The 16,026-nt window shown below is 31.5% G+C and overlaps 1 protein-coding gene across 1 annotated transcript; it reads right to left on the bottom strand.

The window, feature by feature from the left end:
• Positions 1-187: 187 nt before the first annotated feature.
• Positions 188-14,441, bottom strand: LOC135842613 (uncharacterized). Its single transcript, XM_065360158.1, has 5 exons — positions 13,982-14,441; positions 9,855-10,121; positions 3,649-4,036; positions 3,141-3,552; positions 188-3,016 (listed from the first exon to the last, which is right to left on the bottom strand). The coding sequence occupies exons 2-5, from the start codon at positions 10,083-10,085 to the stop codon at positions 2,734-2,736; spliced, it is 1,314 nt and encodes a 437-aa protein (XP_065216230.1). The 5' UTR covers positions 10,086-10,121; positions 13,982-14,441; the 3' UTR covers positions 188-2,733.
• Positions 14,442-16,026: the final 1,585 nt, after the last annotated feature.

Here is a 16,026-nt window from a genome sequence, read left to right as displayed (position 1 = left end):
ATGAAAGTATAATATTGAATATTTTTTCTATTAGGAGTTGAAATTGAATTTAATCTTCAGAGTGATCGATGGACTATCAAATGTTTCCTGATAATTAGTGATAGATATATGATTAGAATAAATTAGAATGAAAAAGAAGATAGTGGAATTGGCAGAGGCTTTGCTTTGAATTTATCATAATTTGAATCGGAAAAAGATCAATTTTTTCACGTACATATTTTATTACAAAACAAGAAAAAACACAAAAAACAAAGCATAATAAATTAAAAACAATAAATTAATAATTTAAAAATATATACAAAATAATAAATTAAGACATCGAACGAACAGTTATTTTATTATCATCTGCAGAATTTGAATGCTCAAAGGCATTCGTTAGAAATCAGTGAAGAATGAACTCTACCGTAGGTTAATTATAAATAAGTACCCAAGGTCTACCTAGAAATCATAATGGGTGAATTTTTTTTCTCTTTCTCCAAGTCTCAATAGCAAAAATGAATCAAAAAAATTGTCAATTGTCAACGAAAAGTTACTTTTATTGTGACCAGTTCACTCAGGTCTTTGGGATAAATGATCACATTTTGAGGAAAAATTTTAGAAATATTTTCAATGTTTTTGATCTCTATGTAACAAATAGATACCTTTTCAGGCTTCCTCACAATTTTCCCTTGAATTGTGAGAAAATGGTTTCCCTTAATTCGCGTTTCTTTCCCTGAAACATTTGGATCAAACCAGACAAAAAAATACACACCCTAATCAAATTTCAGGGGCTGAATTTTATTTTTAATTTTTTTTAGCTCATTTTTCGATTAAAAAAAATAAAATTAATTGGCCAAATTGAAGTACGAATCTGAAATTCAGTTTACAATTTATTTTTCGATCTCCCAAATTGATTGGTGGTGATTATGAGTTATTTTGAAGCCTCTAGCAAATTTTTGAATTATCCAGTTTCGAAACAAATCTCATAAAAAGGTCCCAAATAAAAATCAACACTCACATACTCAGATTAATTGCCTTTTAACCATTTCAATTAATTTTGGCACTTTTCAAAATCCGTAATCAAAATTTAAAGATTAAATATTTTCAAAAAAAAAAAAATCAAAACGAATCAACGAAAAATGAAAAATTTATCAATTTAGCCTGAAATATGGTTTAAACGATATTTTAGACTTTCCTCATGAATTGGCTGTGGTTTTGAGTCATTCTGAAGCCACCAGCAAATTTTTCAATACCTAATTTAGTTTTGAATAAATCTTTACTGAAAGAGTCCAAGAATGAAAATCAGCACTCACAAACTCAGATTAACTGTCCTTGTAAGCTTTTCGATTGATTTTGGCACACATTTTGAAAACCCATCGTTTCTAAAATTTTCTCCAGTGGTTAAATTACCCCCCCCCCCCACTCCAACCAACAAAAAAATTGAAAATTTATCTCCATAAAGGCGTCACCGAAGCTGAAGTTCATCTAGTTTATATGATATTTTCAACCTTCCAAATAGATTAATGGTGGTTTTAAGTAATTCTGGAGCCTCCAGCAAATTTTGAATTTTCCAGTAAAAAAAATAATAAAAAAAGAGCTTAAATAAAATTCAGCAACAACAAACAGGATTTTTGAGAGCTGAAAAACTTACAAATCCGCTGGAAGCTCCAGAATATAGTTCAAAGTCAAAGCTAGAAGCATAAAATTTTTTGGAGGTTCCTTAATTGTTCAAAAAGGCTACCAGTCGATCTTAAAAATTCCAAATTTTCTATTTTGCTTAAAAAGTCATTTAAAAAAGTTGTATCGAACTTTCAGATTTGTGGATTCTGAATTCCATTTGTGCCATTTTTATTAAATTTTTTTCAAAGACCTAAAAATTCGCCGGAGGCTTCAGAATGACTCTAAATCATCACCAATGGATTTGAGAGATCAAAAACAGGGTATTAAACTCAGTTTCAGCTTTTTACTTCAATATAATCAAAATTTTGATTTTTTTAAATAAAAAATTAATCAAAGTTAAAGTTGAAAAATTTCTTGAAAATTGAAAAAAAAATGAAAATTCAACACAATTTTTTTTCTACTGGTTTGGATACTTTTTTGGCAGGTTGAGCAAAGTAAAAACAGGACTGTAGAGAGTCAGGATGGACCCAGAACAAATATCATTTTAGCCCTCTCGTGCCCTATCAATAACATAAAAAATAAATTGCAGGTCCATTTAAAAAAAAAAAAAAAAAAACTCAAATATTTAGGTACCTATTGATAATTTTTAATGATTTTTTTCAATCCCAACAACTCTGAAGCTTTCATTATTTTTTCGAGGCCCTCATTTTTTGAACTTTTCAGGAATTCAAAAGATAAGAAAAATTGTCCTCCTCGTCCTTCTTCAACACACTTAAGCGAAAGTGATGCTACTGAGCTCCAAATTAAGGAACTACCTAACAAAAAAATTGAAACACCATTAAAAATAGAAAAAAATTGTTCCAAGCCATCTTTATGATCTTTATCTTGAAGAAATAGCTTTAAAAAATTCTCAATCCCACTTTTTGACAAAAAAAAAAAAAAAAAATAGAAACATGTTGAAACCCTTACTTTGGTTGAAATAGAAAAAAATGATTCAAAGGGCTCATCATGTAAGTTCAGGTATGAATTACGAGTATACTCAGAATCCAAGATCACCAATTTCAAACATTGTAAACGCAGATGATAATAAAACAAGTATTTTTAATTTTTAAAAAAAAGTTTTTGGTAATCCTATTATGGTTTCTTAGGCTCAGGTTTTTCATTTTTCTTCGGCTCTGGTTTTTCATTTTTCTTCGGCTCAGGTTTTTCATTTTTTTTAGACTCTGGTTTATCATTTTTCTTCATATTGACATTAGTATTATTTTTCAACTCAGCGGTAGCTTTTTTATTAACTTTCAACTGAATTGGGGTTAGCTTTTTACACTGAATTAATTTACACGATTGTTCGATAGCTACAGCCTTTCTAATTTGAGCCAATTGTTTGGCCATACCGGCGGGTAAGATGACTTCGATCATTCTACAATGAGAAAAATTAAAATGAGAAAAAAACACATACGTAGGAATCAAATTAAAAAAACACGTATAGGTACCGTGAAAGTGCACGTATAGTAATATCTTGCCTTTAGCAATCTATAACTTACTTAATAGGTTGACTTCCGACTTGCATACTTCTCATGGCTCTACCCACTTCGCAAGCTATCCGTTCCGTGCAATCGTTTCCGTCCATCGCTTCTACAGCCAATTTAGTCAAAGCTGCCAATTCCTGAGGAGCTCTCAATCCATTGACTTGCGGATGAGGAGTCACCAATTTGGGTAGAAATAGCACAGCGCTCATGAAAATCATAGCTACGCCGACAAAGCCAGCCATTGCTACGAATAAAGGCTCGATGATGTATTTCTTATCGGATTCTTGGCCTAGTTGATCATAAGGTGTTTTTAATCCGTTCACTGCTTCGTCGAGTAAATTATCGTCTATCGAATTGTCTGCTGGATTAAAGTAATATGTCGGTATGGCCAGCTCGTTGTTTTGTGCTACATCATTGCTGCCCAAAGCTGAGAAAAATTAAACCCTTTGTTAAACGACGTTTTGCCTCGAGATACCACACAACAAGTGAAAATCAGGTTATTATTATAATACTACATGTTTACCATTATTCGGTGACTGGAATGGTGGATCATTGACCACTGCACCGATAAAATGATGCAACGGATCCGAATTAGAACTAGGATTCAAATTCGAATTCAACGAACCAAATGTGTCAAGTCCGGATGCATAAGCTTCCAAATTTTGAGCTGGCAGGTTCGTATTTTGAGGTTGGTTTAGCCCAGCTGCGTAAGCTTCCAGGTTATGAACGGATGGGTTCGGATCTTGAGGTGGGTTTTGGACTCCGTCTGAATTATAAGGGTTTTCGTTGAATTGTTGAAAGCTATCCCATGGTTTGATATTTGCTAAAGTGTATAGACCAGCGACCTGGTTGTTTGGTTCTCCGTTCGCTGATTGGGTGTTTTGCTGATCTAGCGTATTTTCCAACGTTCCCTGAAACACGACGAATGAATAAATTTACTATCACAGACATTTTTTTATTCGATTGTACCTACATAAATTGTTTTATTACAATGTAATATGTAGGTATTGTGATTTCAGCATAAATACGAAAACGATTATTTAAAAATAGGTAAGTAAGTATCGGTTGCTTATTCGTGTTCAGTAAGCAAGTTGATTTTTTATTCAAAGTAAAAAGAAGGAGCAATGAATAAAATATCACTGATAAATGATTAAACCGTACTTAGGTAGTTGTTTCAATTCTGTGTTCTGTAATAATTCAAGTTCACTTTTAATTTTTTTCAAGTTCAAAATAAATTATTTCATTTTTTCAATCATTTTAACTATCTTCAAGATGAAGTTGATAATAATGATGAGTGTGTTTCTTACGATGTTAATTTATGAAAAATGTGCCGAAAAAGTCGCCGAATGTCAAACTGGAAATGTAACTATAGCAAAAAAAGATGAACTAGTGGGAGTGTTTTTATCGGAATACGCGTCGAAGAGTAATTTCGGTATGTACGTATTTTTATTTATCTATCAATTTTTTTTCAAAAATTTTACGTTATTTGCTCAATTTTATTTTTTTTTTTACAAAAATGTCAATTTCTCATCATTTTTTTTTACTTTATGACATTTTTCAATAGTTTTTGTAGAGTAATAACTAATAATCTATTCAGTTTTTTTAAAATTTAAATTTTAAAAATTTTTGAATTCATCTTTCAACTTTTGGCGAATCGTACATATAAAACCTGGATATTTTTTTACGCAAATTTATTCATTTTTTAAAAAATGTGGTGGGTTTTTAAAAATACAGTTGCCTATAATTAACTAGAAATGAAATCAGCAGTTAGAATGGGTGGGAGGAGGAGGAGGAAAGAATTGATGACAAATTTTAAATATTTGAGTAAGAATAGGAAATTTGTATCCGAGCCTCTTGGGAAGAAAATGAGCCCATGAAGCAAATGCCATTTTATAGCTTCTTTCCCCTCATAAAAAAAATTAATTTTTTGACCAATTTTTAATTACCTATTTTGAAAAAAGATTGAATGAATTTAGTTCGTAAAAATGAAAAAAAACCTCTTCATTTTTTTACAATTTTTTTTCTTTATATGTGGAAAAATAATTTATTTACGTGTACTTATTTGATTTTCGATGCAAATGAATGAATTTTGATTGGTAGAATTTAATAAATAAAATATCAAAAAAAAAAATCCCAACTTTCATACCTATTTTGTGATTCGATCAATTTTCAATTTTCTCAAACTTTTCCCTATTTTTAAGATGACTATTTTCGAGTTTTGAAACATTTTTATTCTTGATAGTCTGTTAAAAAAAAAAAATGATTGTCTTCAGAATCACCAGAATGTTTTTTTTTTTTTTTGAAAAAAACTTGTCCCAAAATGGGGTAAACAAATCTGCAAATCTGCAACGTGAAGAGTAGAGACAGATCTTTTAACATCAAAATAATATTAAGATGTTTTTATTTTCTATTTTTTTCCCCTTTAAAAAAATGTAATCGAAATTAAGGATACAAAATCTGCAACCTGGAGAAGTGAAAACAGATTTTAAGCCTTGGTACCTACCTACTTCAAATCGGCGTGTTTTTTTTCTGAAAAATTGTAATTAAAATGAAAATAGGCACCTGGCGCAATCTTGAAGCAGATTTGTTTATTTTAAATCGGGCAGTTTTCTTTTCTAAATAATTTGCCTAAAATAAAGTAAACAGTTCTGTAATCTGGATAGACGTGTTTACTTTAAAGTGGTGTTTTTTTTCCTATTTAAAATGAAGTAAGAAAATCATAAATCTGTAACCTCAAATCTGTTGATTTACAATTTGTTTTTTTTTTGTGTGTTTGAGAAATCCGTAATTTAAATTGTTTGCATCATAATTGAGATTTTTTAAACATTTATTTATTTAAATGGTTAAAATTAAAATAAAGTAGGTAAAACTATATAAAATTGAAAAAAAACTACTCGTTCAACTTGGAATTTTTTTTTTAGATCTTGTGATAATTTTTTGTTACTGTTTCTTCCCCCCTCTCCTCTCTCAATTTCATTCTAAATTTCCTTAACTCATAGATTGAAGAATAGGTAAGTTAAAAAATAATGGTATCACATTCACAATTTCACAAGAAGCAAACATGTTTGATTTTTGACATTTTTATTTTTCGAAAAGTACCTACCTATTAAAAATTGACGAAAACAAAGGAGGAGCCTCGATAAGGCCATATTTTGGGCCCCGCACAGTTATCGACTCGACTACTATTAAAATGTTGTAATAAATGTCCCAAATACGAATCCATGGTTAGTTAACTCAGAATTATCATTTTTTTGGGCTCCAAGGGTTCCCAAAGTTGTGAATAAAAAAAGAATTTTAGGAACCACTGAGTATTATTTTCAAAAACTTTTCAAGCGTAAAACATCAGTTTGAACTCCATAAACGTTATGCAAGGTGATTTTCCTATTTTCGACCCTCAGGGGCAGAAATAGGGTGGTTTCAATTTTTGGAAAATTTTGGTATCGCCATTTCGACCTTACCCCTCTGAACGCCGCTAAAAAGCTTTTTACAGTTTATTAGCATCCGAAAGACCTTCGTCCTACCAAATTTTGAGCTCAATAAAATTTTGCGCTGGTACTCAGAAATCCAATTTTCCAATTTTTTGTAATTTCAATATTTTGGGAACCCCTGGAAAACTAGAAACCTGCGATTTGCGCCAAACGTAACGTTTTGAGGTGTATAATCAATTATCTAGATGAAAAAGTTTAATTAATCTCTCTGTATATTTGTAATTTTGAACCATTCTTTTGGGGCTCCCCACTTTAGGCACCCCTAATAAAGGCGCGTTTATGCATATTTTTTCAAATAAATTGAAGAATTTGCGTTTGAAAAACACTAGCAAGAGCTCGATAATTTTTCATTCGATTATACCAGTAACTTTCAAAATTGGACTTTTTTGAGCCAAATTCTGAGATTTTACGAAATCACGAAATCACGAAAACGTGATTTGAATGTTTTTTCGAAGAGTTAAATCTCATAATTTGGCCCAAAAAAGCTTAATTATGAATTTTACAGGAAAAATCAAGTGAAAAATTATCGAGCAGTTGCTAGTGTGTTTCTAATGTAAATTTTTCAATTTATTTGAAAAAATATGCATTAAACATCTTTTTTAGGGGTGCCTAAAGTGGGGGCCTCTAAAAAGGGGTTCAAAGTTACAAATATAGAGTGAACTCAATTAAACTTTTCATCTAGATAATGGAATATATACCTCAAAACATTACGTTTGGCGCAAATCGCGGATTTTTAGCTTTCCAGGGGTTCCCAAAATATTGAAATTACAAAAAATTGGAAAATTGGATTTTTGAGTACCAGCGCAAAATTTTATTGAGCTCAAAATTTGGTAGGATGAAGGTCTTTCGGATGCTAATAAACTGTAAAAAGCTTTTTAGCGGCGTTCAGAGGGGTAAGGTCGAAATGGCGATACCAAAATTTTCCAAAAATTGAAACCACCCTATTTCTGCCCCTGAGGGTCGAAAATAGGAAAATCACCTTGCATAACGTTTATGGAGTTCAAACTGATGTTTTACGCTTGAAAAGTTTTTGAAAATAATACTCAGTGGTTCCTAAAATTATTTTTTTATTCACAACTTTGGGAACCCCTGGAGCTCAAAAAATGATAATTCTGAGTTAACTATAACTATGGATTCGTATTTGGGACATTTTTATTACAACTATTCAAGAGTAGTCGAGTCGATAATTGTGCGAGGTCCAAAAAATGGACTTATATCGAGACTACTCCTTTTATTCTCAAATTTTTTCAACTCTTTATTTCCTGAGTTATTTTTATTTTGTGTGAATTTTTTCAAAGATCGTTGCTGACAATTTTTTATTTTCTGCAGCTGATTGGTATTTTATATTATTTTAATACGAATTTTTGATGAAGTTTTAAATTCAGTATTGATATTGCTTTGTTTTTGGCAATTTCTTCTGAATCGAAATAGTAGATAATTTTTTTCGAGTTCAATCAACTTGAACAACATCTAAATTTGAACGTAGTAGGTAAAGAATCTGATTTACCTAAATTGTAGTTTGTCACTTGTTTTTGAAAATTAGAATAACTTGAAATTTTTATCATCATCTACTCGTTGTCATTATACAAATTTTAAATTCTTTTCACAGAGACAGATAACTAGAAATTTTTAATCTTTAATTTTAATTTTGATGGAACTGATATTTGGCGTAGTTATGAGAATGAGAACTTGTTTTAGAAATTGAATCCATCCGAATTCAGCAATAAATATGTACCTATGTTGTTACCACCATATTTAGATTTGACGACGAATTAACCTATATATTTGACTGCTAATAACCGATGTAAATCGTCGCCTAATTATCCAGATTAAAAACGATTGCGACGATGTTAGACACGAAAGTATTAAAAATACGTACCCGAATTTAAAAACCTCGCGAATAGTACATAGACACGTCTAACATGATTTGCAAAAAGATATACATATTTATAGCATAGTGTAATATAATTAAAACAAGGTGGTTAAGATAATCGAGTATTAGGTAGATAAAGGTATTGCATTTATTTTGCATTTCAAAGTCAAGTTCCCATCAGATTTTTAGTACCTTAACCCGAAAAATTCATACATTTGCACTCTGCACTTTCTCCTCCACCTCCATTACATTACCTGCTCAATCTACTCGTATTTGTATATCAAATTAAAAAATCAATTTCAATTTTTTATGTACTTATAATTTATAGGTATAAGCGACATTTTCTCATAAATAAAAAATTTGTCACACCATCTGTCCCAAAACCAACCGAGCTTATAAATTGTAAATAATCCTCGACAGTGGTCAGTGTTCTCAACATTCAAGTTTTTTTTTTCTTTTCTATTCTTGTTTACAGCATGGAACGCTTTCACGGGCAATTGGTTTTCTCATCTGACCAGAATAGGAGAATACTCTCTGTACGACTTATGCGACTGTATTGCAAGCAAAATTAACGTAAACAAGACGGACAACATAGTGTATTCAGCGGAAGAAACAACCATAGAAAAAGCTGAACTGGATTTTTCTCTCATAAATATCAAATCGAGTACTCCTTTAATAGATTGCGTAGTGAATAATCAGGATTTCTATATCATGGAAGGGTACAGAAATAATGGGTTGAAGAAAACTATGGATATTTATGTTCTGAAAAAGATCGATATTAAACCTGCAGGGAAATATCTAGTGAGATTTTCTGCTTTAATACAAAGTGTTGTTATTCCATCGTGTAAGATTTGTCTGCGAATTGGAAGATAATTTGTATGAGTTGGGAGCTCGGGACTCACTATACTTACAAATATTTTGTAACGATATGAAATTTTCACAATGACTAAAATAGAGTATTTTTAAACGCTACCTATTTTAGTTTACGACCAGGTGCACTTTTTCTTTTTTAATTAAGATAGGTACGATTTTCAACGAAGGTATAACTATTGCTTTTGTTCTGTAGGTAGGTAATAAGGTATACTTAAAATCTTCTATAGCATAAAATTTATACATCTGTGAGTTTTATCACGTTCGTATCCATCTAATAAAACGTAGAAAATTACTCGAGCAACCGATGAAAATATTATACCTATAGCTACCTAACCTACCTAGTACCTCTACCTATGTATTTGTGTAAGGTTCATGGTGTATTATGTATTTTATAACCTAGTTTATAACTTCTACAGCTACCTAGCATAAGTAAAGTACTCATATAAGATGATAAATAAAAATATTATGTATTTTTGAACAAAAAAATTCATTTACCGGTGAATTATCGCCCTTGTAGTCGTCAACTGATCTCCGTTGGTGTCCGAAAATATTCTCGAAAGGTGACTCATACTCGTCGATAAATCTGTCTTGTTTCAGTCGATCGATTACAGCTTTCAAAAAATCTTCCCCGGAGTCATCTGATTGCGAGTCGCTGGCGCCGAATGGTGCATTGAGAATTGTTATGAAAATGCTCAGCCATATGAAAATGGGTTTGATAACAATCATTTTAACTACTCGAACATGATTTGATTCGTTTGTAGGCTGAAATTCGAAAAAAAGGGTAAATCAAATTATTAAAGAGTTGATGAATAGGTTAAAAAACATGCAGAAGAATTGATAAAGAATTTTCATTTTAGGTGTCGAAGTACATATTTTCTTTTTTGGCAAAGATGAGAATTTTTGAAAGCTCCATAATTTTTATAGTTGAGTGAAAGCTCATTCAATACGAAACGAGATTAAATTGATATCCAGGAATTGCGATAGTCGATCAGGAAAGTTGAAAGTAGATAGATAGATTTTATCATAAGGCTGGTTTTAATTTTTATCTGTGAGTCGTTCACATTACCTATCCAATGTTTTTCTAGAATCTTAAAAATTTATGGAAAATTTATTAAAATTGAACAAATCAAGTGGTTGTATTGTCGAGTTTTTGACATCTGTAGCTTAAAATTTATCCACTTTCCCTATAAAGTTTGAGCCTTTTATTTTTTTAATTTACAGAAATCTATTTAAAATTTTTAAATTTACGGTAATGGAACGAAGGAAGGGTAATAGATGACGATTTTTTTCTATTCAAACAAGACCGTGGAGGAGGGGAGGTGAAAAAAGGGAATATTTTGTTTAAAAAACATTCGTTTTTATCATCAACAGGAAAAACCTAGAAAATTGCTTCACAATTAGAGACTTTTGCTTTTTGCCCTCCCAATAATTTTTCCCACCAGATCCTGATTTTAAGTACCTACCTATAAATGCGAATGGTTAGGTAGTTCTTTTGGAAAATTCAAGTTCATAAGATCAGAGGAGAAATAAATGGATAATTAGGTAAAGATGAGGGGAAAAAATGACCAAATTCAGGTTTTGGCTGAAGATGCAAAAAATTCATCTTTTTCAGCTCAATGAATGTGTTTACAATCAACTTTTTTCTGCTGGGTAAGTAAAAAAATAATTTTCTGAAAATTTTGAAATCGAAGTCATAATTTTTGATAGATAATTATTTGAGTGATCCTAATTTTTCCAACCTGATAATGAAATCACTTTGGCCACTTTTTAGATCAATAAAAATTGTTTTATTTACCTATTTATTTTTTTCAATTTGACAATAAGTTCTTGAAATTGAGATAAGTAGGTACCTATTCTAAAGAGGACATTGCTTTGAGAAATTTTCCCATCTGACCGTAATTTATTCAATTAAAAATTGATTAATTATGTAGGTATCTAATCTTTGAGCCCATTTTTTTTTTTTTACAATTTTCCCATTCTTAGGTGCAATTTTTTGTTCCCCAGGTCAGTAAAATTTCTCCCATTTATCTGCTCAGTAAGACACATTTTTTCAAAAAAAATTATCATCTCCAAAAAATTCAAAATGGGCTTCCAATTTTAAAAATATAAAAAATAAATTTTGACCAGTTTAAGGCTAAAGTTCCTAATGCTTTTTCTAAAAAAAAAAAAACAAGATAGGTAAGTGATGAATGAATTGGACATATTTTTTATTTTGGGAAGTTATTTCAAAACCAAATTTATGGAGTTTTCTCCCCCCCACTCCTCTTCCCTCTCTGCATTGAATGGAAACACATGTGAAAAATTGTTGGTAGATACGAGTAATAATTTACCAGGAAAAGAAAACTGAAAAATGTTCTGAATTCGACAAGGAAACTTTTCAGTCAGTTGGTCGTCGAACTCGAACGCTGATCACATTTTGCCACCCCCCCCCCCTCCCCCAAGAAAACACATCGAGACTCAATTAGCAGATTTCGAAAAAGTTTGCAGCAGCACGAACGGAAAATTGAAGGTCTTAGGAGGTTTCAAATTTTTCAAAATGCAATGCAAAACATTACTGGCCATGTTTAAATAATAATCTCAATCTCGTCATTCGAATTAACCTAGATAAAGAGATAAATGGGGCCAAATTTTTCAAAAAAATACCCCCAAACTTCAAAATACGTGAGTGGATAGCTGCAGCCTGAAGAATCTAACCACTAATGTGGTTTTGAAAGTGGCTTTTTTGACATGAGTGAAAAATTTTGAATTTTGGGGCGAAATTTCCCCTCCCCCCCAAAAAAGTCTTAACATCCCAAAATGTCTGATTAAGGAGCTACAACTTTGAGAATCTATTTTCTAGGGGTCATATTCCAACTACACCAAAACGCTTTGAGAGCCACATTCGAGATGAATATTAAACAAAAGTGCACGTATTTTTGACAGTTGATCACGGTTTTTTTTTTTTTTTTTTGAAAGTGTGGGCTTCCTAAAATGGTATTTTTCCCACTCAAGCTCAAATTGGGGCTCCAAACGTGTTATTAATTTGAATGTGATGTGACTCATGATAACATTTGACTAGGTACCTATTCAATTTTTCAACAATTCATGTAATTTTGGGACAATATTGGAAATTTGTCAGCTGAACGTTTTTTTTAAAAATTTTTCTTAGAGCTATCCTAAAAAAAAATGTGTAAGATTGTTGACCTCGAGATCGAAAAATTTCCTTTTGGGTTATCTATACCCACATTCCTGAAATTTTCATCGAGGTTCAGAATTCTTTTATAGAAAAAATTGACATTCAGAGCATTTCAATTCTAATTTTTTCATTGTACCTAATTCTTTCCAAATTCAGCTTCCAATAATCAAACTTCCATCTCAGAACTGTAAAATGGAGGAGGGGTTAAGAGGTGAGCAATTTGTTACCTTGTCCCCCTCCTCTGATTTTTCGGATAGTGCAGTGAGAAAATTTGATGTTTCGCCAATCGCATGAAAAGTATAAAATTTTCAAAATTCACAAACAATTCTCAATGATTGAATTTTTTCAACGAGTAATCCCAATTTCGTACCTACTTTAAATATTTTTCACGATTTTATTTTTATGAGAAAGGGAGGGAGGGGAGAAGGAAATGAAATTACCGCATTTGCTCTAGTTTATTCTTAGGTGTAGATAAGTCATTTCTGCAGTTTTCGAGCAAAGTTTCAATATTTCTTCATTTGGCGTGGAAAGTTCCAAATCAGAAAAATTTGAGAACCAATCAATGCAATAGGTACGTGTAATATTCACCAATAGAAGTCCCCAAATTTGATTACCCATCTACCTGTTTGATGATCTGATTTATTTGAAGTAAATTTTACCAGGTGGCCACGTTTGAAAAAAAAAACACAATCGAACACACAGGAATAGTAGTTCTTTTATTATGAATTATTGTTGAACTTGTAAAAATACATTTAAAAAGTTGTGGAATTCCCCCCCCCCTCAAAAAAATCACAGCAAAAGAAGTAAGTATAGAATGATGAAAATTTTGAATTAAAATTATTTTTTTTACAAAAATTTGCTTAATGTTTAGTTGCCTTGAAAAATTAATTTTCAAAATCAAATTCACCCCTCCCCCACTAACTAAGACTATAGGTAATCAATGCTGTCGTGGATAAGAAAGGTCTACGAACAAAAAAAACTTGGAAAAATTGATTTAAGAGCAACTCAAGTAACTATAAAAGCACCAAAATTCCACGAAAGCCTTACAATGGCTCAGAAAAAAATCAATCAATTCAAATCAAGATTTAAAAAAGTAAAATTTTCAAATTTTTTTATAAATTTCCACCAAAACGTGGCCCATTTTGCATAATGAATTGAATTTTTAATAAAATAAAATAAAAACAATACAATTTCATTAAAAGCACCATATGGGTACCTAATACCTATATTGATAGGTACCTACTTTTAAAAAAAAATGATCGAAAGTTCTTCCTCCAGCACTTGATCCAAAAAATGCATTTTTTCTTCACGAAATTTACCAATTTGAAACCTCATTTGGCTCATTTTCAATACAGGCACATCAGGTATCCCTGTTCCATCCCCACTTGCACTTTTCACTTTTCACTTTTACTGACCACCGAAAAGGAAAAAAAAAATTACGACTCACCTCGTTATGTAAAAATCCATGAAAAGGATTAGGGTGAACAAAAAATATTCAATCACAAACACCAAAACACCACTATAATAAAACACTAGAATATATTTTCATCTTATAGTATGTGCAGTAGTTAAACACGTGTAAACAATGAAATTACGCATAAAAGACTCGCTCGCCGAAATGGAAACAACTAATCTCGAGACCAGATATAAAAAGTAAAAACGTTTTTTTAAATAGGAAATAATTTACATTCGGTTATAAGTGGAACGTGCAAACGAGAAAAGTTTACCTTATACTAGCAACGGATACAGATTGCAACAAAATGGGCCGAATCCCCGAGCATATCTAGCAAAATGGGTATAACCGGATAAAGAAGATGACAGTGAGACGTACTCGTATAGGTAGTCGTCGAGCTAAACATTGGTACTCGTAGGTAAGTTGCCGATTCTGTATGCTGCTAGATCTGCAGTGCATACTTTTGCTTTTGCTCTTATGCTCTCTGCTCTCTTGTACGTATGGCAACAGATGCGGTGAAACCTACGCCAAGCCAGACTCACGCGACCGATTAAATACCACAGGCTAGGCAAAAATTCAATGTGTCATCGATTCATCTTTCGATAATTGGATTTTTTTTTACATATCTTTCTCAGTGTGCTGTTAATGTGGGTCAGCGACATATCGACGCGACGACGAGACATGTACGAGTATGTAGGTATTATACATGTGTGTTCATTCGTTGGCATTGAATAATTAAATGTTATGATCTTTATGATACCTATTAACCAGATCTATAGCACAGATCTATAGACACTTCCTACCGATTCTGGTGGTCATTTTACAGTAGCAACGGTTTGTGGGCTTGGGGTTTTTGCAGACGTACATGAGATCGTTATGTCTGCGGTAACGATGATAAATTATAGCGCCTGTGGTAAGTCTCTCTCAATGCTCAGACACCTGTTCCTCTCGGTGTTCATGTTCAAACATCGTCGTCATTATTTGCGCTGATTGAATTGTTGACAGAGTACATATTGGATAATGAAATCATTAACGACCTGAATTAGCGAGAAGGTTCTGGTTTTAATTCGGATCAAAAATAATGATTGATTGCTGACGACTCGTAATTGCGGATTCACCTTCGTTTGCAGTGCATATGGCTTCGAAAAACACTATCAAGAAGAAAAAAACTCAGATTTTTTTCAAACACGTTTATCTACTGTGGTATAGAAATCATTTTGCGATCGAATACCCTTACGATTATAATTCATTATTTGAGTATGAGCCATCAATTTGCTCTAATTGCATAAAGCTGCACAGTGCACATTGCATTGCAAAGTAGTTACAACTTTTCTTTATAATAAATACAATTTCTCGGAGAGAGTCCATGAAAAAGTTACATCATTTTGAAATGATTCGAAAATAACAAAATTGTTTTAAAATATTGCAAAATTGTGTTACCTAAAAATGTTTCCATAATAGTAAAACTTTGATATTTTTTTCATAATCTTCTGTAAATTTAAAACAAAACATACTAATTTTTGACCTTTTTGAAAAATATCCCCAGTTTGCAAGAAACGTGGACTGCGAACATTTCTTAACAATACAAAAAGAGGACTGAAAAATTGTAAAAGCAGGTCCAAAAATATCAATATCAAAAATCAAAAATGCCTCAAAAGTCCAAACAATACAAATTCTAAAACGTGCAAAAATATTTCAAAAAACTACGAAATTCTGATAAAAATTTCAAAATTTAAAAAATTAACTTAAGTCACAACTAATTCAAAAAAATATCTCAAATTGCAAAAAATGGCTCAAAAATGTAAAAATTCTTCAACAGAACATTTATATGAGCTTTTTTTGGGTCAAATTCTAATCATTCGAAAAAACGTTAAAATCAGGTTTTCACGATTTCAACGAAGTAATTTCTCAGAATTTGACCCAAAAAAAGCTCATATTATGAAAGTTACAGGAAAAATCAAATGAAAAATTATCGAGCATTTGCTAGTGTGTTTCAAATGTGATTTCTTCAATTTATTTGGAAAAATAGGCATAAATAT

This window comes from Planococcus citri, chromosome 4 (genome assembly GCF_950023065.1).
Source record: "Planococcus citri chromosome 4, ihPlaCitr1.1, whole genome shotgun sequence".
Lineage (NCBI taxonomy): Eukaryota > Metazoa > Arthropoda > Insecta > Hemiptera > Pseudococcidae > Planococcus > Planococcus citri.
This window is presented reverse-complemented; position numbering and strand designations above follow the sequence as displayed.

Bases quoted from the DNA above. Each gene is read 5' to 3' on its own strand.
- LOC135842613 (XM_065360158.1), bottom strand. From the start codon at position 10,085: ATGATTGTTATCAAACCCATTTTCATATGGCTGAGCATTTTCATAACA. The intron at 3,553-3,648 runs GTAAACATGTAG...AATTTTTCTCAG, and splicing joins ATTCCAGTCACCGAATAATG to CTTTGGGCAGCAATGATGTA. The intron at 3,017-3,140 runs GTAAGTTATAGA...TTCTCATTGTAG, and splicing joins GTCGGAAGTCAACCTATTAA to AATGATCGAAGTCATCTTAC.